Source organism: Mixophyes fleayi, chromosome 4 (assembly GCF_038048845.1).
Source record: "Mixophyes fleayi isolate aMixFle1 chromosome 4, aMixFle1.hap1, whole genome shotgun sequence".
Classification (NCBI taxonomy): Eukaryota; Metazoa; Chordata; class Amphibia; order Anura; family Limnodynastidae; genus Mixophyes; species Mixophyes fleayi.
This window is the reverse complement of record NC_134405.1, coordinates 195387768-195410754: the sequence shown is the minus strand read 5'-3', so window position 1 is coordinate 195410754 and position 22987 is coordinate 195387768. Positions and strand designations below refer to the sequence as shown.

Below are 22987 nucleotides of genomic sequence, written 5' to 3'. Positions count from 1 at the left end.
ACTGGGAAGAAAAGCAGGCCATTTGGAAACCCATGTACAAACTTGCTTTGCAATACCTAAGCTGCCCACCCTCCAGTGTGTACTCTGAACGAGTGTTCAGCACAGCAGGGAACTTAGTCAGTGATCGCCGTAGAAGGTTACTTCCCAAAAATGTGGAGAAAATGATGTTTATAAAAATGAACTACATCTTCCAGGAGGAAGGCCTTCACCATCCAAGACATCCAAGCACTGACTGTTCTCTAATGGCGGATTCAAGCGGCGATGAATTGATAGTCTGTGATGATGACGTACACACTGATGAGGGTGAGGATTAAGCTGAAGATGATGCCGATAACATCTTTTTAAAACTTTCTATGTAAGTGAAGGGTGCAATCTACCCCCAAAGAGGAAAGGGACTTGTGGCATTTCCATATCACATACCATCTTGAAAGGCTGCTGTTAGGGCAATTTATCCTTAAGGGTAGGGTGTCATAGACAGAGTGACCCAAAACTGGCTTTGTCCATTTTTCATAATATTGTACAGTCTATAATGGCTGAATTTTTGGGTATTTTATACAAGTGGAGGGGGGCCTAGAGAGACAGAAACCAAACTGGCTTTTTCCATGTCAATTAATATTGTACAGTCTATAATGGCTGAATTTTTTGGTATTTTATACAAGTGGAGGGGGGCCTAGAGAGACAGAGTGACCCTAAACTGTCTTTCTCCATGTCAATTAATATTGTACAGTCTATAATGGCTGAATTTTTTAGTATTTTATACAAGTGGAGGGGGGCCTAGAGAGACAGAAACCAAACTGGCTTTCTCCATGTCAATTAATATTGTACAGTCTATAATGGCTGAATTTTTTGGTATTTTATACAAGTGGAGGGGGGCCTCGAGAGACAGAAACCAAACTGGCTTTTTCCATTTCTTTACATATTTAACTATAAGTGTAGGGTGTAATATACATTCAAAGACGATGGCTGCATTGCCAATATGCATAGATGGAGAGGAAGACAATCTGTTTTGTGTGTAGAATAGGCCTACCAACGAAGAATTAAACTGTTTTTTTGGATGATTTATTACCTCAACAATTAGATTACTTGTCTCTAAAACAGTTGGAGCACTAAATTGGGTTAATTTAGGCCCAAAAACATGGATTTTCCAAAAAAATAGCAAAACAAAACCAAACAAAACCAAAACCAAAACACGCAATGGCGGTTTTGCAAAACCAAAACCAAAACACGACGGTAATCCAGATCCAAAACCGAATCCAAAACCAAAACACGGGGGTCAGTGACCATCTCTAATCTTAATATGACGAAAGTTTGTGCAATGATGGTCCCAAGGGTTCTCACACCAGAGCAAAAAGAACATCGCAAGGAATGTTTTGTTGACATTCTGCAGCAACTTGACACAGATCCAAACCTGTTTCATAAAGTAATCACTTGTGATGAGACCTGGATCTTGCAGTACGATCATGAAACCAAAAGACAGTCAATGCACTGGAAAACACCATCATCACCAAGAATGGAAAGAGCTCGTGAAAGCAAGTCAAAATTCAAAGCAATGCTAATTGTTTTTTTCGATATCAAGGGTGTAATTTTGGAAGAATGGGTTCCAGAAGGCACAACAGTTAATCAGCATTATTATAAGGAAGTTTTGAAACAGCTGAAGAAAGAGTCAGAAAGAAACAGCCGCAACTGTGGAAAATGGTATCTTTCTTCACCAGGACAATGCGCCTGCTCAGACAGCGCTTTCTGTGAAGCAGTTTTTGACCGACAAACACATTACTACACTTGAACATCCTCCATATTAGCCCAAATTAGCACCATGCAATTTTTATCATTTCCCAAAAGTTAAATCGGTGCTTAAAGGGACACATGCTGAGTCAGTTGATGCTGTAAAGCAGAAAACTGCAGATATGTTCAAACAAGTGACAGAAATTGATTTGCTCCATGCCTTCCACCAGTGGAAAACAAGACTACAGCCATGTAATAGTGCAAATGGGGAGTATATTGAAGGGGACAAACATTAAATTTGTAATACCAATAAATAAAGGTGAGTTATTTAATCAGTCTCGTTATTTAATAGACATACCTCGTATGCTGTGTAGTAAGCAGGGCCAATGAGTGTACTTACCAAACAGAACCTTTTCCAATGAAAAAACAAAGAATGCTATGTTATGTACTATGAAATGACTTTCCAATAAAAATGCAAATAACAATGCTTCAATGTATTTCCTCTGGTACCACACAACAGAATTCCATTAATTTCTTTTATTCCCCCTACCTTAGTTATTACTTTCCATAATGTAGGATAGCTCTGTGCCATGGCAGGCAGACGAGAAACTTCATGGCCTCAATTTTACTGTGAAATATAATGTGACACTTTCATTCATCTCTACAAACAATCCTGATGTCACAGTTAATACTATTTTAACTTGAAACACATATAGTAGCAAAGAAGAAACAGTATGCACTAACTGATATATCGCCAGATCGGGACCCTGCAAAATAAATATATACTGAGATACATAAGAAGGAAAATGATTCATCAGTGACAATGGGTGCACACATTCCTGCTCCCTACTGAGTAAAATGGTTATGTGGTTCAATACATTGTAGCATTTAGACATTACATATACTTTAGTATTTTAATGTACCACATAAGAGGACTGATGGAAGATTAATATGGGAAAGAGAACTAACACAGCACTTGTGAATTATACTGTAAGAAGTCATTTATATGTTAAGTGTATGTGTGTTTTATCTTCAGGATGGAAGTAAAATTTACGGAAGATGTGGCGGTTATTGCGGAAAATGTGTTCCTCATTCTACTGTTGGTCTCCAGGTTCAAGTACAAGAACATTAAGGGACAGTCAGATGAGCCATAACTGAAAATGCACATTACTTACCGTATTTGGTACGAGGGTGCTGTTAAAATTCATTGTTTGCTTATAAACCTGTAATGGGCACATACATGACTTTAATATATTGTTATAAATTTCATACATAAAAAAAGCACCAAGGTCACAAATGTAAAATATAATGTGCAATGTGTTTAAAAACAACCAACTACAAATTAGGCAATGAATGTACGTGTAAACAAATGGAATTTTTTATAATTGCAAATAATCTAAATGTTGATAGTTTTTATCCATGGAGAGCTGAAACCGATCAAAATACTGTATACTGGAAATCATTTTAAGCATTCAAGGCACCAAGACGTTTCATCTGGCAAATTACAAAGTAGTAAAATATGTCATATATGATAAAAGTTAGGGTTTAAACTTCAGGAAATAGGGTTAAAATGTAATGATGCACTATAGCCCAAAAACAAACAACTATAATGTGAAACAAGCATTTGATGGGGAAAGTCAATTTACACTGGGGGGTATATTTACTAAACTGAAGGTTTGAAAAAGTAGAGATGTTGCCTATAGCAATCAATCAATCAATCAGATTCTAGCTGTCATTTTGTAGAATGTATTAAATAATGATAACTAGAATCTGATTGATTGCTATAGGCAAGATCTCCACTCTTTCAAACCCACAGTTTAGTAAATATACCCCTGGATGTGTCTACCTAGTTGACGAGTTGAATCTGCAATTATTTTGCATATTAAATAACCACAATCAGTTTAGACTTTGTCTGATAACTAGACATGAATCCCAAGGCCAGATTAAATCCTGATTAATGTTCAATTTGGCCATAAAAGTGGATGGCCACACTGTATGCAATTCTGCTGTACAGCCTATTCCCAAAATCATTTCTAATTCCATTGTTGCCACACACTGGTAGATTTCCACATGCAGGTTAACAGTGGTGATTTGTCAACCGCATTTTCCACCATAATTTGATTTTAAGAGGATCATTTTAGGGCATAACAGTCATTTTTAGCCCACACACTGTGCATTATCAAGCAGTAATATTGGAGTGTGTGCAGGCGCTTTTAAACTATTAAGTCTGTAAAATGTTGTAGAAATGGGATGTCTGTGTCACGAGCTGCGGCGGTACTCACAGCCGCCGCGGCTCGCTTCCTCTCTGTCCCAGCGTCCCGGCCGTCACCATGACGACCAGGACGTCACTTCCCTCTCAACGCCGACCGTTGTCAAGACAACGGCCGGGCGCCTCACAGTGTAGTGCTGCGTCCCGGCAACAGGGGACAGCCGGGCGCATGCGCAAGGTGATTTAATAGCCTGAGGCTATTTAGCGCTTGATTGGATTTATTAACAGGGCCCTGTGTGTGGATACAGAGCTAGGCTCTGATTGGTTTAACCATGTATTTAAGGCAGTGAGGTCTGCAGCCTCACTGCCGGTTATAGCTTCTGTGCTCCAGTCTGCTGACCTGCTTGTTCCAGTTCCTGTATCCTGTATCTACGATTTGACTTCCCGTGTATGACCCTTGGCTTTGTATTGGACTTCGCTTGTGTTTCCTGTGACCCTGATCCTTGGCTCGTTTACCCGTTCTGCTACTTTGCCTGTGACCTTTGACCTCAGCTTGTTCATTGTTACTGTTACCTGCTGCCGGCCTTTGACCTCTGCGTGGACCTGACTCTTCTTGCCTGGGTTCTCCCCAGCCGGTACACACTTCACGACCCTCTGTCAGTCTGCAGCCCAGTCTGTCCCCACCATTAGGGGCTCCAGTGAACACCTGACTGACAGAGTAGACTCCGGGTTGTGTTGTGCCGGCTGGAGGGGTTCCTAACAGTCTGTCTTAACATATTTTTACATTCGTAGTATAGTTTCAATGTTAGCAGTCTATTTAAATATTAAAATGTTCTTATAATAATAGCTAGTAAAAGCATAAACAGGAGTAGAAAGATTTTGAAAAAAGTGTAGGTAGATTTAGTATTAATATTTTATAAACCTTAATATTTATGTATTTAAAAATGATCAAACTATGTCAGAGATACATCAGACAAAAGACATTAAGCATCCAATTACAAACATGTTTATAGAGCCAAATGACATAAGTTTTGAAAGGTATCAGACAGGTGACAGATTTTTGTGACTCAGGTAGGTTGTTCCAGAAATTGGGGCGCTTGGTAGAAGAAGACAGAGCATCCAGATACCTTATTGAGTTTATGAATCATTAGTATGCTTCTGGTGGTTGATCTTAGGTGATAAGTACTGTAAACTACAGATTAGGTAATTGGTTAACTTAACCAGATAATATTTGAAGGACAAACAAGCAAAGGGAATTCTACAGCAAGGGGTATATTTACTTAGCAACGGTTCTGACGAACCGCCGCTTCTCGGCACTTTGCTGTCTTTTTTTTTTAAAATGCCAATTTTATTAAATATAAAATGTGGTGAGCTTTGTCTTTCATAAAATTACCTTTTAAAAAATGACTGCAAAGCCCAGAGAAGAGTCTGTTTGTTGGAACTGCCGCTTAGTAAATATACCCCCTAGACTCCATGGACAGCCAGCCTAGATCCGATAACATATCACAAATGTGTGTTTTGCATTTACACAGCAAAGCAAAATGTCAGATTGAGCTGTAAAGTGTATCAAGAATTCTAAGGTATATTTGAGGTGTTGTACCATAAGCCACATCCCCATAGTCTGTAGTTAGGATTGGCATCTGTTGTTGAATGAGTTTTCTGGCCATGGGGTTTAGACAGAATTTGTATGTATAGAGGAGGCCCAGTTTAGAATACATTTTGGATGTCAAGGGTTATATCATCATCATCATTTATTTTATATATATATATCTGCTAACCATATGAATTGCTAGTGTTGGAGTTTGCTCTAATCAGTAGGTTAGGTGTAATGTGCTTTGCAAGTTTAGCCTTTGTACCAAATAGCAAAGATCATTTTTTTTATCAGGGAATGGAAGTTTAGCTGTGCGCATACAAAATAGTATCTTCTGCCTCTATTTCAATAGAACAGATTGTATTATTATCATAGACTTGTAAAGTGCCATAGTTCTCTGCAGCGGCATTCAGTAGGGAAAACAGGAACATACAAGGTAGACAAATTGACACATGAAAACAAAGGGTTGGAAGGGCGCTTCTCATGAGAGAGCTTACAATCTAATTGGAAGAGGGGCACAGCTGAAACAAGAGCAACGACTGTGGCTCAGAGTGAAAATTCGGACAGTTGAGATGGTGCATTAGTAATGTGAGTAGTATCTGTGGGACTAGTGTAAGCTCTAATAAAGAGATGGGTTTTCAGAGGGCATCTAAAGATTTGAAGGCTGTGGGAAAGCCTAATTGGGCATGGTAGGAAATTCCATAAGTGGTTAGCAGCATGGGAGAAGTGTTGTAGGTGGGAGTGAGAGGTGTTTTATATATACGTGAGTAGGTCATTTTTGAGTATAGGAAATAGTAATGACCCCAGAACAGACCCTTGAGATACTACATAATTAACATTTAGGTGGCTAGATTTGGAGCCAGATGTTGAACAACTGTGTCAAAAGCTTTTATAAACTCTAAAAAAATAGTCCATGGCTAAAAATAATATAGACAATAAAGTGATTAGTCTATAGTTTGAACTAATGCATTTGTCACCACTTTTGTGAATCAGGATGACCATAGTCATTTTCCATGCATTGGAAATTTAACCAGATGAGAAAGTAGAGTTTAGTAAGGAGATAGGTATAGCTATGATTGGGGTAATAAGGTGTATGAAATTTGACGGCAACTGGTCAGGAACACATATTCTCTGTTCAGTTTTAGCAATAGTATGTGCTCAACCTCCTCTTTACATAATATAGTATATACTAGAGGAAATGTGAATTGTGTGACTAAGTTTGGAAGGATATGGGGTTTTATTTGATGCTCAAACAGAAATCTGAATTGAGGTTATGGTGTGACAATAGAGGATATAGCAAACCCTACAAATTGAACGTGTTGCAATGGCAGTATTTTTAGACAGCATTATGTCCTTCTTATTGATACTAGTGGGTTGCAGATAACAGGAGAGCTAAAATTAATTATTATTGTTCTTCCAGAATTTTGCAGGATGTATAGTGTTCTTCTTAAATTAGTTTGAGTAGAATTGTGCTTTTGCTACTCATGTTTTTATGATAGCACAACTGAGCTTCTGTCTCTTCAGATAAGGCATCTCTGAAGTGGGATAAGTCAATAAGATCTGAAGGAACCTAGGGAGCATGGGTATCACACAATGTTCGGAACTTGTAACTGAAAATACTCAAGATCAGGGTCCAGTATCAAATGGATTCTAAACCAGGGGCAGTTATTTAAGCCGTCAAGAAATTGATCAAGACTAAAATGTTTGAATAATATTGTGTATAAAGATTTAGGATTTTATTTTAGAAGTTTGATTTTAAGAACACAATACACTATTGCACGATGAAGAGTGAACAACTGGCAGAATTAGGATTAATTTGTGTTGGTTGCTTTCTGCAGTCCCACATTATCTCTCTGGTAGGCCATGCAGAGAAAATGTCTGGAAGTTGTCATGCCCACTAGATGGTGCCCAGCACTCTTGTGGTTCCAGCTGACCAGTCAATAATGAATCAGAGTTCCTGGAGCCATCTACTAAGTATGACAAGTTCCTACCTAGCACAGCTGCTGATACAGTACAGTTAGTACAACCAAGGTGCACAGCAACATCTTGTATGCTACTGTTTACCTCCTTTCTGTAGGCCACTCAAAAAATCCAGGTGACAGAGAAATTCTCGAAAACTGGGAGGCAGGGACATGATCGGGTAACCAGGTCTCAGATAATTTTTGGGCGGTGCAAACTGGTCAGACAGACAGATCAATAGATAACATATCGTCCAAGCTACATTTGTGATTTGCTAGATGAAGGATCCTTACCATTTTACAAGTACCCTTTGCACAAATTTTTTAATCCAGCATTAATGGACTATATATATATATATATATATATATATATATATATATTTATATATGTATAACTTATGGTCTCAGATGTCTTTTTCTGCATTGTACAGTAAGTGTCAGAAAACTATCAAGTTTTAGATTTATTGACCTGAGGGAAATTATGAAAAACATTAATAAATATCGCTACCTCTAAATCAATTCTATACATAAATCAAAAATGTACTTACTGTATTGTGTATAGTATATCCTTCCAACTATAAGGGTGAGTACACACTACAGTGTTTCCAGCTGATTATTGAGTCAATTAAATGATAAACGACCGTTCAATGTAATTTTGCATTAGTATGTACACTGCAACGATGAACGATTATTGTTCCAAAGCACATTGTATCTTTTTATTTGATATTTAAACCAAACTAAAAATGTTTTTCAACTATGGAACAATGTCGTTCCTATTCTGCAGTGTGTACGCACTCAGGACCAGCAGTGTCAATAGATCTCTATGGAGTGAGCAAAGTGAGGATTTTTTCAGCCGATGGAACAGATGAAGAGCACAGATCTGACAGTAAATTGTGTAAAGCTTCAATAGTGTGTACACAGGAATCAACAAGCTGATCGGGATTTTTTTTTTCTTTCGTTCATAAAATCGTTAAAGATGTCGCATCAGGAGAAATTTTCTGTAGTGTGTACCCAGCCTAAATATGCTATTTTTATGTTTAAATTAATTATTTTGAATTTATAGATGGAACTACTGCAAATAATGCAGAATTTATGAAGGATAATATATATGGCAGGTTTCTTATGGACAACTAGAATTGTGTTTTAAATAAGAGCATACTAAAATATTTTAAAATGGTGCATTAAAATTTCTTTATCAGGGCATTTTCTCAGGTATTAAGTTACTTTTTAAATGTGAGTATTTTCTTCTAATTCTTAGTAAGTGCTACCAAACAAAAATCATGGCCAAAATTGTATTTTCTTAACTGACCTTTGATCAAGTGAAATCAATTGGTCATTATGGCAGCTGTTAACTAACAAAGCCCTTAAAATCTGCATTTTATTGTACTTTTCAAGGTGAAATAATATCTTAAAAGGCATTACCACCCAATGCCTTTTTAATGAAGCCCCCTTTTATAATAAAAATATTTTCAAATCATTGTTAATTTTTTTGCTGACTTGTGGTTGAAATACAGAATTTTTAGCTTACACTAGTCTGACAGCTCAATTAGGAGAGGTGTCTGTCTGCCTGTCTGCCTGCCAAGGTCTTTTGTAATAAATTAGTCAAGTCTGTTAAAGCCAGTTGAATTCACCTGCAGACATGTAGATGTGTTGAGCTTTAAAATGTGCTTTGTTCCCGCCAGAAAGCAGCAGAAAAATTAATAAGGGGATATAAATTCATACCATCCAAAATATAAAATGAGTATTTGCACATCATTATAGGAGAAATATTATGAAATTAAATACTATTTTTTTTATTATTATAGCCAACCAATATCCTTTTTTAATTTGATTATTATTTAGTATCGCAAATGGGAGATTTTGCTTCAAACTCTTAGGGGTAAATGTATTAAGTGCCGGAAAATTGGCGAGTTTGCAGTGAAACTTTAAAGCGGCAGTGGCTTTGAAGGCAAAATAATGCCTTTAAAGCCATTGCCGCTTTAAATTTTCACTGCAAACTGATTTCCGGTGACTTGCAGAAATCGGCACTTAATACAGTTACCCCCTATACTCAGAAAACACATTATGCATGTATTTAGTATTCAGATGAGGCAGATACTGCCTGTCGTATTTTCTTAATTTCTGTGTTTGTGGCATATAGGAGTTTATAGCACAGGCTTTTTTTTCTATCATTTATGATATGAAATAATATGCAAATTCCAAATTATTATCTTATTAGTTTTTCAATTTTATGGTAGTTCTCCTACAATCATTTGCATTTTATGTTATTATCAGTTAGGCAGTATGAATTTATTTTAAAACAGTGGAACTTTCATTTGAATATGGTGCTAAACTTTTAGTATGCCAGATTTTGATATATTGTCTGAAGTGACCTTCAAGATGTTAAGGATTTTTGCACTATGTATGTTAGATGTATATGTTAGGAAATGTCTCTAACTTTGTTATAGAAGATATTTGCATTTATATTTGAAATAATGTAACTTATAAAAATTACTATTTATATAATGAAATTTACATACTGATACAAAAAAATGTTGTATATATATTTAAATATGTGTATACAGTATATAGACTGACAATCTCTATCAGTGGTAGCCTCTGGTTTCATCAATGTGCTTGGGAATTGTGTGATTTGTTTCCTGTGCAATTACTTGATATCACATTGGTCATGGTGACCTCAATGGGAAAATACCACAGGAAAGATTAGATAAATACACAGGAGACCAGGAATAGGTCTTGAAGAAACTGCTAAATAATATGTAATAGGAAGTTATACAGTAATACTAACTGATAGGTCATTTTTACAATTGATCTAGTTTGGGGAGACCCTAATACACATAAGAAAAAACAGAAAAATATGTATTACAGATATAATCATTGTCTCTCTATTTCCACTTTCAGTAAAGACCTCATGCCATTATTTTGTAAAACAATGAGGCATTGTGCATAACTTTTACATAAGCAAGAAAAAAAATGTGCACGTACAGTATAGCAGTTTGTAGGTGGTTAGAAACAACATGCTTCTCACTCCAATCCCCATCCTTTCCCTGCCATTGATATTAGATTTGTGTCAGAGCATCTCTCACACTTAGGAGCTCTTTGAAGTAAATGATATATTCCATAGCATTCTCTCTCCATACAGTTATAAGCTGTGAAACTCAGGCCTGGTTGAGCTGAACTGATTGGTGTAGAAATGGAAATGTCCTACTTGCAACTAACTTTACAAATGGTATAAAACCCAGACAATAGATTGTAACAAAATCTTAAACTGACATACTCTAAATATATATACATCTCTCTTTATTATGACACTGACCTATAGATACAAAGACATTGATGAACAAATAGTACATATGCAAAGATCATATAGTATAGAAAACAAATAAAGTTAAATCTAATTAACTTTGAACAAACAGGGTCCCTATTTCATTGATGTATAGATGTTGGTCATTACAAACGATAACCTTCAGTACTTCTGGCTTCTGTCAAATTAATTCAATGTTTGCTAGTGCTATAGATATTTTCAATAACAAACTTTTACATTTTCAATACTAAAAAGTACATTATGTAATATGATATAATGGTGCTGTGGGTTCTCTTTTTACCTCTTTCTTTTTGAGATTCGCAACTATTTTGACACAGAGTCTTCAAAGGAATGAAACATAAAATGTACAGTGCATGAATAGATTATCCTGTAATCATAGAAATGCATGGCATTTCTTTTAAATAAAGACTTAAGAGATGGAAAGAATGTTGTTTGAAGTTTATTCCAATAAAAAAATAACACGTATATGTGCAATACTATTTAGGTTGCTATTCAATTGTGCAGTCTCAAGTAAGTTGCTTAAAAACCAGTCAACGTATTTTTTTTAAAGCCACCATTTAAAATGAATATACAGTATATCTAATGCTGTGTATCACTGAGCTGAACTTCTCTTCAGCAGGCTGCCATGATTGGAGGTCTGTGTTTCTCTAACCACACAGGCAGGGATTGGAGGATAGTTCTTTGATTGCTCAGTTCATATCATCATGTCCATACCACTAGGCATTGGGATGCACCCTGCCGACACCTGACAATGCCCTATTATCCCCCTGTTACTAGCTATTCTCTCAAATGGGCGGAGCTTGATGATGCAGTTTGCATCATGTCCCCACCAGCTTTTCTACAGGTAAGAGAATTGCCTGCTCTCTCAGGATTCTGGGAGCCCCCCTCCCCAATTCGGGAGTCTCTCACACATTCCAGGAGTGTAAACAACTATGCTGTTTAACGGAGATGGGGTGTAAAGTCTGCTTAATACCGACCAATGTATTTTACCTTCATGGATTATATGTGAAAATGTAAATTTTGTGGTTTAGTTGTCCACAACCATTAGCTTACCTGCTGCTATGATATCTGTGAGCCAGGTGGAGATGGAGACTAGTTGCTGAAGTTTTATACAGCAGTAATCACCAGTGGAAGGTGGAGGACCAGCCTTTTGTGGAAAAAGGCTTACCCGGGAGAAGCACTTTATGCCGGGGACCAGATATATGTGGGGAGCATCCACATGGGGTATGTGTGACATGACACCAAGATGCCCCATTGCATGCCGGAGAATATTAAGTACAGTTTTTTGTTTTTTTTATTGTCTCTGTGAAGACTCCTCTTTGAAATGAACTGTATCTAGAGAACTGGAACAACGGAGCCGGAGGGAGAGATCATCCTCAGATAAGCGGTCTTCTTTTTAACTTGATGTACATATATTACTTATTTTTATAAAGGTATTTGTTTGGAATGTACTACATTATGTCAGTTTCTCTATATATTTCCAGGAAATCAGAAGGTCTCTCTAGGACATATATACGGTGCTTTTGAGGAACTGTTCAATTTTTGGAGCAAATGTCTTGATTTATCAAATTGCTATGAGGCTTATTTGTACATTCACTATTTACGTTTTGCACTAATCGGGATTTGCTAATATAGTGCACTGGAAAACTTTCTATTATTTGTTATTTTAGGTTTTCCCTCACTTGCAACAGAGTATGTGGCATTGGGCTTCCACCTGTAAACATGAGTGCTGTGGAGGACCTCTGAGCATTGACTATAAACTGTTTTTAACTATCTACTAACTTTGAAAGAGTTTTTGAATGTGAGCCAGTTTTACATTAGATTGGAAAAAAATAAATATATATATATATATATATATATATATAATATATATAGAGAGAGAGAGAGAGAAATAGGCACACACTCTCGGAGGCCACTTTTCTTGTTACAACTGCTCATTAATGTAAATACCTAATCAGCCAATCACGTGCCAGAGCTAAATGTGTAAAAACAGATTCACGTACAACAGTTGATACAGTTAACAAAGAATGGTGTGCAAATGAAAAAAATCCAATGAACAGCAGTTCGGTAGGCAGAATCGACTTGGTAATGAGAGAGGCCAGAGGAGAATGGTCAGTCTGGTTCAAGTTGACAGCAATGTGACAGCAACTCAAATAACCATGTGTTATAACAGTAGTATGCAAAAGAGTATATCTGAACACACAGCACATTGATCTTTGAAGTGGATGAGCTACAGCAGTAGAAGACTACACTGGGTTCCACTCCCATCAGCTAAGAACAGGAAACTGAGGATATGGTGGGCACAGGCTTTCCAAAACTGGAGAGTTGAAAATTGGAAAAATGTTGCCTGGTCTGATGAATCTCTGCTGCAACATGCAGAGAGTACAGACAGAATTTGATGTAAACAACATAAATCTATGGATCCATCCTGCCTTGTGTCAATTGAGCAATGTTTTCTTGGCACACATTAGACAATCTAATACCAAATGTGCATTCTTTAAATGCCACAGTCTACCTTAGTATTGTTGCTGACCATGTGCATCCTGGAGGAAGGAGGAGTGACCTTATATACCCCTCAGAGTTGTTGTTTTTTTTTTTTTTGTCCTGACTTTTTTGGAATGGAAAATTAACACATTAATATTTGCTGCCATGGAGGAGATCAAGGGAACACAAATTAACAATGCTAATTCTTTAGTGTATATTTTAAACATAAACATGTTTTACTGATATTTATCTGTCATCTGCATGTGTGGTGTGATGATTTATGAGTTGTTCTTTGATTATACATTAATTGTAAATTGTGTTATATGAAATTCCTAGTTTAATTAATTTAGCATCGATAGTGCTAATGATTTGGGGTGGGTATTTTTTGTAGGTTTTTCTGTTTTATTTTTAGTAGTTTAACAATGTGTGCTCAATTATAGATAATAGATAATATAATATATAAAGGATAGAAAACTTTTTCAAACAAGGGCAATGGGGATTGTGTAGTTCCTTTCCTTACTCTATAGCAGCACTTACAATGGTAGAATGGGTTAACTCCCAAATCAATAGATATAGGGTGGGAAGGAGCATATCTAGAGGCTGTAACGTGGCTGCTCCTCCACTCTGATATCTCTGAGAATCTTCCAAAGCTGTCCTATGAAAACATAATTAGAGAACATGGGTGGGAATATTGGGCTGCCATGGAGCACTTCAATTAAAAGAAATCAATGATTGTTAAGTATATATTTCTCTTATTTCCTTTGCTTACTCCATGGCAGCCCTTACAGTGGGACATACTGAAGCAGTATAATATGAAGGATCTGATTCCCAAACTGTGTTTCTGCAGAGGATTTAACATCTAGAAACTAATGTCTGGTGAAGGAGAGCAGAGCTGACCATCCATTCAGAAATGTAATGTTCAGTTAGCAGGTGGTACTTTAGACTTGGGGAGGCTGACTGCAGAAGTCCAGGAAAATGGGATACATGAATCTAGAACTCTGGCATGTTAAAATAGGGTTATGTGCTACTTGCATAATTTGTTAAAGATTGATCATATGATATGCATCAGCCCGAAATTCACACTGCTGGGATATGTCAAACCATAGAAATAGTTTGTAATACCTTTAACAAAGCAGTCTACATGTAGTTGAAAATGGAGGCTGTTAGATTAATATTCATTGAAAACATAAATAAGTTAGATAGTTAGATATATTTGACCCTGTTGCTTCTTTCTGTCAGTAGCTTCTTGCTGCCTCCATTCCTATCCTCATGACACTGCCCCTCACACATGCAGCCCTGTCCACACTACCACAGTAGCACAAGTGGACAGGTAATTCCCTTCCCACAAAACCAACACAACACTGCTTGTGTGAACACTGTTTGTCTGACTAATGTTATGTGCGTATTGTCGCTAACCAATAACGATTGTCGAACCTCGAGTTGTGTTTCCAAAGCACAGAGATTTATTCGCAATAAGTAGAATAAAATGCTCAAGCGAAGTAATAGTAAATACAGCCGTTACTTATCGCAGGCGCTCTGGATCCAGTGCAGTCATTCAATCCTGAAGTCTGGGGACAAGATGTCTGCACTCTGGATCACAAGCTGCTGCTTATATACACAATCACATACAGTAATACAATGAAGATGGAATAGCTTGCATCTATTGGTCCAGGTCTCAGGAAGGTCCAAGGGGTTGTCATCATTGGCCACTTCATACAAAGGAATCCAAAGGAGGGGATCATCTCAGCAGGGGGCTCTGCTCTTCCCGCCAAGATTCCTTAGTCTTAAGTAGTTCATAATTCCCTATCATTCATAACTTGTGTATGCACTCTGCGATTCCCTCGCAGAGTGAACCAAACAGTAGGATATGTAACGAGGTTCATTATGATACCACTCATGATGTTATTCCTTCAACCCGTTCCGTGTATTTCATTAATATGCATGTAACTCTGATATAACATATAAATACTACTATATTTCGACATAACTGACTATGTGTTGCAACTATCATTAATGTGTACTATTTTATAAGTATGTGTTTGTGCGAATGTATGGTAAAAGACCAATTACTGTTGCTGCCACGTGTAGTGGATGCGTACGCCCTTTCACGCCGTAGCGTGCCCTTGTACGTCGTAGCGTACCGTACGCATCTTTTCAGACAAAGACAACCAAGTTTGCTAGACTTTAATTGAAATGACTTTATCCAATTTGCTGACTTCGACAGTTCCACCCTTTGATAGTGTAATAAACTATCACCCAATCACCGTTTCAAGTTCAGGATTATACAATACTTCTTCACAGACCATGATCTCGGTATCTGGTACCACCCTTTCAGTCTCTTTCTCAGTGTTACTCCTATGAGACCATTTTCCACACTTCAACACAGTAGGAACACATTTGACAACTAAACCAATTGCTAAGATGACACCCAGTATAAGGAGAAGGAGCTTACCTACACTCGCAATCATTTCCTGTACCCACTCCCCCAGACCGGAGAACCATTTTGCTGGGTTCAACCATGAGAACCAACCCACCACCTTTTCCCCGACCTCATATAACGAAGAATTATGGCTCTTTCGAAATTCCCATTTCAGCTGCAAAATTTCATCCATCTTCCAGTCTATAACCTCTTTAGGGTCATCCGTATTATTAGTAATGTACGTGCAACATTTGACACCGAACTGGGTGGCCAGTGTCACACAGTACCCACCAGTAATAGAGGTGAGATAATTTAGTACCAGTCTATGTTGTACCAACTCCTTGTACGCTTGTAGCTCCCTTCCAGTATACCTGAAAGTGTCATCATACATCTCGGTGATATTATCTATTAATTTGGCTAGGTCTTGGATATATTTAAAGTTTAATGTTCCCCGAGCGGTCCTGGTGAGTTCTAGAGCAACCATAACTTGGAAACCAGCAGTTTCACTAATCAATTTTGTAGCTATGGGTTCCTCACCAGGAATCATATTTCTCTTGCCACGGTGTTCATACTGTGTGTGTATGTATGGTGGTGATGTAGTCTTGTGAATATCAACCATTTCTTCATGAGTAATAGTCATGATTTCAGGAACCAGTTTAGCTAGAAAACAAGCCCTTGGAACTCTGAGTCACCCAGGAATAAGCTTTCCTCCCACAAACAAAATACACATCATCAGGGAGAACATAAGGAGCAGTATGCCCATGAATTATATCACACAGAGTTTTGATAAAACTACCCATGCCCAGTGTCTCCATTTGTTCCAGACACGTGTCGGCATTAATGACAATTTTACATTTATCTGTAGAGACTTTTCCAATGGATACCTTCTTATGTTTGGTTATACGCCCTAATTTGTGACCTCCATCAACATTCCTGCCTAGTAGTGACCTTGTGAGTCTCCCTCTAAAATGAGTGTGGCGAGCCATTGTCTGATCTGATAGGTCAGCCTCCCAATTCTCCAGGCGCTTTGCATGAGATATGTTTAGGCACAGCAAAGATTTGCCTATGGAGTATTGTCGAAGCGTCAGACTAGGGGACCTAGTGTTATTGTACCTCCCTTCTATGGGCCTCCCACCCCTTAATTCAAGTACTTCGGATATGTTTAGAGGGAATGGCACTAGTCCTATGTTATGCTGCCCTTGAGGCACGTGAGAGCACACCCAACACTCGGTTTGGTTTAGCACCTTACCCACCAGGGAGTGATAATCCTCCAAAGGATGCCCGCCTATATTCAGAGTACTGGGGGACTGGCATCGTTGGATGCATCTCTCTTCAACTAGGGAGTCGCAGAACTTGCAGATACAATACTCATCAGACAATAGCCCCTCACACTGCCTCTGAGTTCCTGAGCTAGCAGACCTTTTCATAACCCCTGGACCAAGTTTGATAATGGGCTGCTCAGAGTATCCTATTAACTTTTCTTCGGCCTCCATTTCATCCGTATCACTCCCAGAACTCTCCTCCGTTCTCCATCCTCCTTCACAAAAATAGAATGTCCTAGAAAAAGTAAAAACAAGGAAAATCCTGGAACAAAAGAAAAAAAAAAAACCGCCACTCCATCGCTGGAAAGATAGTTCTGAGGCAACGTCTCTGGTTCAGGTGTCTCAACTGCAGGCTTTAGGTCTCCCGGAACAGGCTCACGAGTGACAGCTCTATGTCGTCGGTCTGAGTTTTGTCTTGCACTTTCTCCGGATTAGGGACTCTCCTGCAGTGGGTGGAATGGACCCAAGTGGTCTCTCTCTGCAACCTTCAGTGATGTAGTACTGGTCAGCAGCACTTGGTACGGGCCTTCCCAACGGTCTGTTAAACAACCTGAACGTAAGAAATTGCGGATCATAACATAGTCTCCAGGTTCAACATCATGACAGTTCGTCTCTGGCATACCAGGTGACAGCATTTTTAGTTTTTGTTGTTGTTGTTTTAGCTGTCTACTCATTCTTATAAGATATTGTACAGTCACTTCAAGTCGTCTTGTGGACTCACGATCAAATGAGGTTGTCGTCCGAACAGTATCTCAAAGGGGGACAGATTAAGAGGAGGTCTAGGAGTGGTTCGAATGCTATGGAGGACCAACAGCAAAGCCTCAGGCCATGCCAACCCAGTTTCAGCCATTATCTTACCCAGCTTGTTCTTTATAGTACCGTTTACTCTCTCTACCTTACCACTGGCTTGTGGTCGGTAAGGGGTGTGAAGTCTGCTACTGATTCCCATGAGTTTACACATATTTTGGAATATGTCACCAGTAAAATGGGTATCCCTATCACTTTCAATGATTCTAGGGATACCGAACCTACACACAAAGTCTTGTACAATTTTCTTTGCAGTGAACACAGCAGTATTAGTGGCTGCTGGATATGCTTCTACCCAACCGGAAAACACATCAATACACACTAACACATACTTTAAATTCCTGCACGGTGGTAATTGGATATAGTCAATTTGTATTACCTGAAAAGGTCCGTCTGTAGGAGGGATGTGGGATGGCTCAGTTGGAATAGTTTTCCCAACATTTTTCCTCAAACAAGTAAGACATGACATTGCTTTCTTACCAGCCTGAGAGGAAAATCCGGGAGCACACCAGTATGCTCTCACCAGTTTGCACATACCTTCTTTACCCAGGTGAGTCAGGCCGTGTGCTGCTTCAGCCAGGCTTGGATAGTATGTTCGGGGAGCTACAGGCTTACCTTGTCCATCCCTCCAGAGTCCTGAGGACTCTTGACCACATCCCTTCGCCTTCCAGACCGCCTTTTCCTGCAGGGAACACAGATCTTGCATTTCAATTAATTTCTGCATGTCTAATGTCTGAAAAACCATCATAGTCTCGGTCAATACAGTCATAGGTTGCCCTGCTGCCCATTTAGCAGCTTCGTCTTCCCTGTTGTTGCCCAATGACACTGGGTCTTCTTCAAAGGTATGGGCTTTGCACGTTATGACGGCTACTGTTCTGGGTAACTGTATCGCTATCAGAAGTCCTTTTATGTGTTGTGAGTGTGCCACTGGTGTACCTGCTGCTGTCGTAAAGTTTCTAAGACGCCAAAGGGCCCCAAAATTGTGCACTACCCCGAAGGCGTACCTAGAGTCAGTATATATGTTGGCTGATTTACCCTCTGCCAATTCACACGCTCTCCTTAGTGCTACTAGTTCCACCACCTGGGCTGAGTGAGGTGGGCCAAGGGGTTCAGCTTCTACCACATCCTGATCGTCTACAACAGCATAACCAGTACATAGCTCTCCTGTCTCTGTCTGTCTATGGCAACTTCCGTCTGTATAAAACGTAAAATCTACATTTTCTAAGGGGGTGTCACGTATGTCGGGTCTCGCAGTAAAGGTCTGATTCAGGTGTTCCATACAGTCATGCGTGTCAGTATTCTTGCCTAACTCATCATCAACCAGGGTCTCCTCACCTCCCACCCTTTCTGTCTCTTGAGACACATACGGAAGGTATGTAGCTGGATTTAAGGTGCTACATCGTTTGATGGTGATGTTTGAGGGTGCCATCAGGGCTAGTTCCCACTTTGTGAATCTAGCTGAAGAAACGTGTCTGGTTTGGGCTGAATTTAACAGAGCTGATACAGCGTGGGGTGTATAGATAGTAGAATTGTGTCCTAATACTACGTCCTCGCTCTTACTCACCAGAAGAGCCGTTGCTGCTACACTTCTGAGACATGTTGGGAGTGATCTTGCCACATTGTCTAATTGTGCACTGTAGTATGCTACCGGTCTGCTAGTGTCACCATGTTTCTGTGCGAGGACATCTGCTGCGCAGCCATCAGCTTCTGTACAAAATAGCTCAAAAGGCTTTTCATAATCAGGTATTCCCAATGCAGGGGCTCTAGTCAGACTATCTTTAAGATTAAAGAACGCTTGCTCTGACTCTTCTGTGTGTACAACACGTTTTGGTTTCGAGGAAGAGACTAGCTCCTGCAATGGTAATGCCAGAATAGAAAAACCTGGGATCCAGGATCTGCAGTATCCACACATCCCCAAGAAAGTACGAATCTGCTTCTGGCTCTGCGGCAGAGTCATGTGTTGTATGGCCTCAATTCTGTCGGTTGTCAGGTGTCTTAGCCCCTTAGTGAGGCAGTGTCCTAAGTATTTGACTTTAGTCTGACATGGCTGTAATTTATCCTTTGCCACCTTGTGCCCTGTTTGTGAAAGATGAAGCAACAACAATTTAGTATCATGTAAACATGACATAAAAGAATCAGAGCACAACAACAAATCGTCCACATATTGAATTAGAACAGACCCATTGTGGGGTTGAAAGGATTGCAAACAGTCATGTAAGGCTTGGGAGAAAATACTGGGGCTGTCAATGAACCCCTGGGGTAGTCTGGTCCATGTGTATTGCACTCCCCTGTAGGAGAATGCAAAAAGGTATTGGCAGTCAGGGTGAAGAGGGACTGAGAAGAAAGCAGAACATAGATCAATGACAGTAAAATGACTGGCAGACGGTGGAATCTGCATGAGGATGACAGCTGGATTTGGCACTACGGGGAATTGGCTCTCAACAACTTTATTAATTCCCCTTAAGTCCTGGACTAATCTATAGCCCCTCCCCCCATTTTTCTTCTCAGGGAAAATGGGACTATTTGCTGTACTGGCTGTACGAATTAAAATCCCTTGTTGTAACAGCCTCTCAATAACAGGAAATACCCCTAGTTCCACCTCCGGTTTTAATGGATACTGTGGGATTTTTGGAGCTATCCTACCACTTTTTAGATTGACCATGACAGGGGCTACGTTTGCCATCAGTCCAGTGTCCTGTCCATCTCTGGTCCATAGGGAACCTGGTATTTCCAGCAACATCCCCTTTACTTGAGATGGACTTTGTTCTATAACAGGAGAGTGTAACATTAACCTTTGAGGGGTGTCCAATATATCCTGTACCTCATATACGACCTTCTCCGGTATATCTAAGAACACACCATCAGAAGTACAGTATATGACACATCCCATTTTACATAACAAGTCTCTCCCTAGTAAGTTAGTAGGAGCCGCTGCAGCCAAGAGAAACGAATGCTTAGTATGCAGGGGGCCGATAGTAACTTCAGCGGGTTTAGTTAGAGAATAATGTAACACTTTTCCCGTTACCCCCATAGCTGGAATAGTTTTACTGGTCACCTGTAGATTGAAAGGAGAGGTTATCACAGATCGGGCCGCCCCTGTATCTACAAGAAAAGTTTGTTTCCTACCAGCTATATCAACTATCATTGTTGGTTCTTCACTCTGACTCTCAGTTAACCTCACTGGCTGTAGACTACAGGTATGACCTGACCCCTAGCGCTGACTATTGATTTCCCGCGCAGCATTTGCTGCTGTAATATGCGCGGGTAGATGTGAGTCTTCTAGTCTATGTGAATCCCTCCTTGGAGGATATCTATGTGACCCACCCTTCTGTGTATTGAGTCTTTCCTTTTTACAATCTCTAGCGTAATGTCCTTCCTCGTTACATTTGAAACACCTGATCACTTTAGGTTTCTTGTTATATGGGTTGTATGCTGGTGGTCGTGTATGCATCCCCTCTAGAGCCTGTATACTTACCGTCATTAACCTATTACTTTTCTCCTCCCTTTTTCTAAAAAGGTTTTTGTCATGCTCCACAGCAGACTCCCTAAGAGAGTCTACCGTGATGCCTCTCCAATTGGGTAATGTGGTTTGTACTCTCGTCTTTAAATTTTCAATAAGGCCATCCATCAGTACCCCTACAGCTACCTCTCTGTGATGTGGGTCCTCACTTATGTTGGATATCCCAGTAAACCGTGTTATCGCTGCTATAGCTCTAGTGAAGTAAGCTGCTGCTGTTTCACTATCCTTTTGTTTAATGGTGAAAATCTTACTCCAATTTACTACTACTGGAAAATAGATGGCTAAGTGTTTGACAATTTGTTCTATATTCTTTTGGTTAATTTCATCAGTCAAGGTGTCATCTTCCTCCAACAAAAAATCTTCAATGAATTTTTGTATGTTAGTATTGGGAGGAAGGCACGCCCTCAACACTACACGCCAATCCTTATTGGTTGGTTCGTGGGCATTCCCTAAGTCTTTAACAAATTTCTGACACTTAGCCAACTCTTTTCTAGGATCTGGGAATTCAGTCATAATGGAACGTAATTCTGATCTAGTCCAGGGACAATGCATTGTAACATTTCTTAAAGGAACTACACCATCTTTATCTGGCTTCCCATTGGGAACTGATATTGTGCGGACTGGGAATGCACCCTCTGGTACACTAACTTCAGGGGACATTACAGGATTTGCTGGTTCTAGATTTAGAATGCTCTCACTCCTAGTGATCACGCTACTCTCACCTATCTCAGCCATTTTCTCATACTTGCGCTGAGCCTCTAGTACACTAACAGCATGGGCAATGGCTGAAATCACAGTGGGTTCATCTTCATTTTCAGATACACTTGATTGAAACTGGCTTAAAACAGGGTACAACTTAGCAATTTTTCTAGTTTCAGTTTTAACAACGGCTGTACTTACCCCTCCCGCCACATAAGGTGGCGGGGGCGCGCTTGCGCTGAGTTCGCCACGCTTCGCAGCGGTTACATCCGCCTTGCGCGCGCTTTTCGTCACGCCTACTTCCGGTTTGCATTCGCTGCTCTGCCACGTGTTACCTTCCATTTGCCACAATTTTAAACAATCATTATGTTTATTCCTCACTTTTGTTGAGGTAATCAACCATACTTTATCTTTTACAGTATTTAGTACCTCTGCATTAAAACTTCCTATTGTTGGGAAAGGCCTATCACAAGTTTTGGTCATCTTGACCCACGTGTCACAATACACAGTTGCGTATGCACCATATTTCTTACACATGAGAAACCTAGCTGAACCAATAGGGGCTTCTTTAGGCAGTACACTGACCATCTCTAGCGTATGCTTAGCACCCATGTTGAACAATATACCAACTTTGTTGCTATAATCACAGCTAGAGATCTCTAATGCTCGGTGAACGTATTTCCTTTAGCCGCGTTCACTCGCTTTTCTCGCACCCGGCGAGGATCCCTAATACAGAAATATCACTGTGGGCCCCAAGGGCTATCAGCTCCTCGATACCCTGGCTCAACCACAAAATCTGCTGAGTTTATTATAACTGGGAGAACAAAGTCAATACAATCAACCAGCCTTTCCAATATAATTCCTCCTAGCTGCTTCACCAAATCGCACTAACGGTGCGGTTTGATCGCACTGCCTACCAATACTAATTATT

General features: G+C 39.5%; 1 protein-coding gene across 1 annotated transcript in view; it reads left to right on the top strand.

Moving 5' to 3' along the window:
• The window catches only part of ADAMTS20 (ADAM metallopeptidase with thrombospondin type 1 motif 20), a 265728-nt gene that overhangs the window by 229972 nt on the left and 12769 nt on the right, over positions 1 to 22987 (top strand). Inside the window, exon 39 of the mRNA XM_075209069.1 lies at positions 2759 to 2905. Within this exon, the coding sequence (XP_075065170.1) occupies positions 2759 to 2854 (96 nt within the window). The 3' untranslated portion in view covers positions 2855 to 2905. The remainder of the gene's footprint in view (positions 1 to 2758; positions 2906 to 22987) is intronic.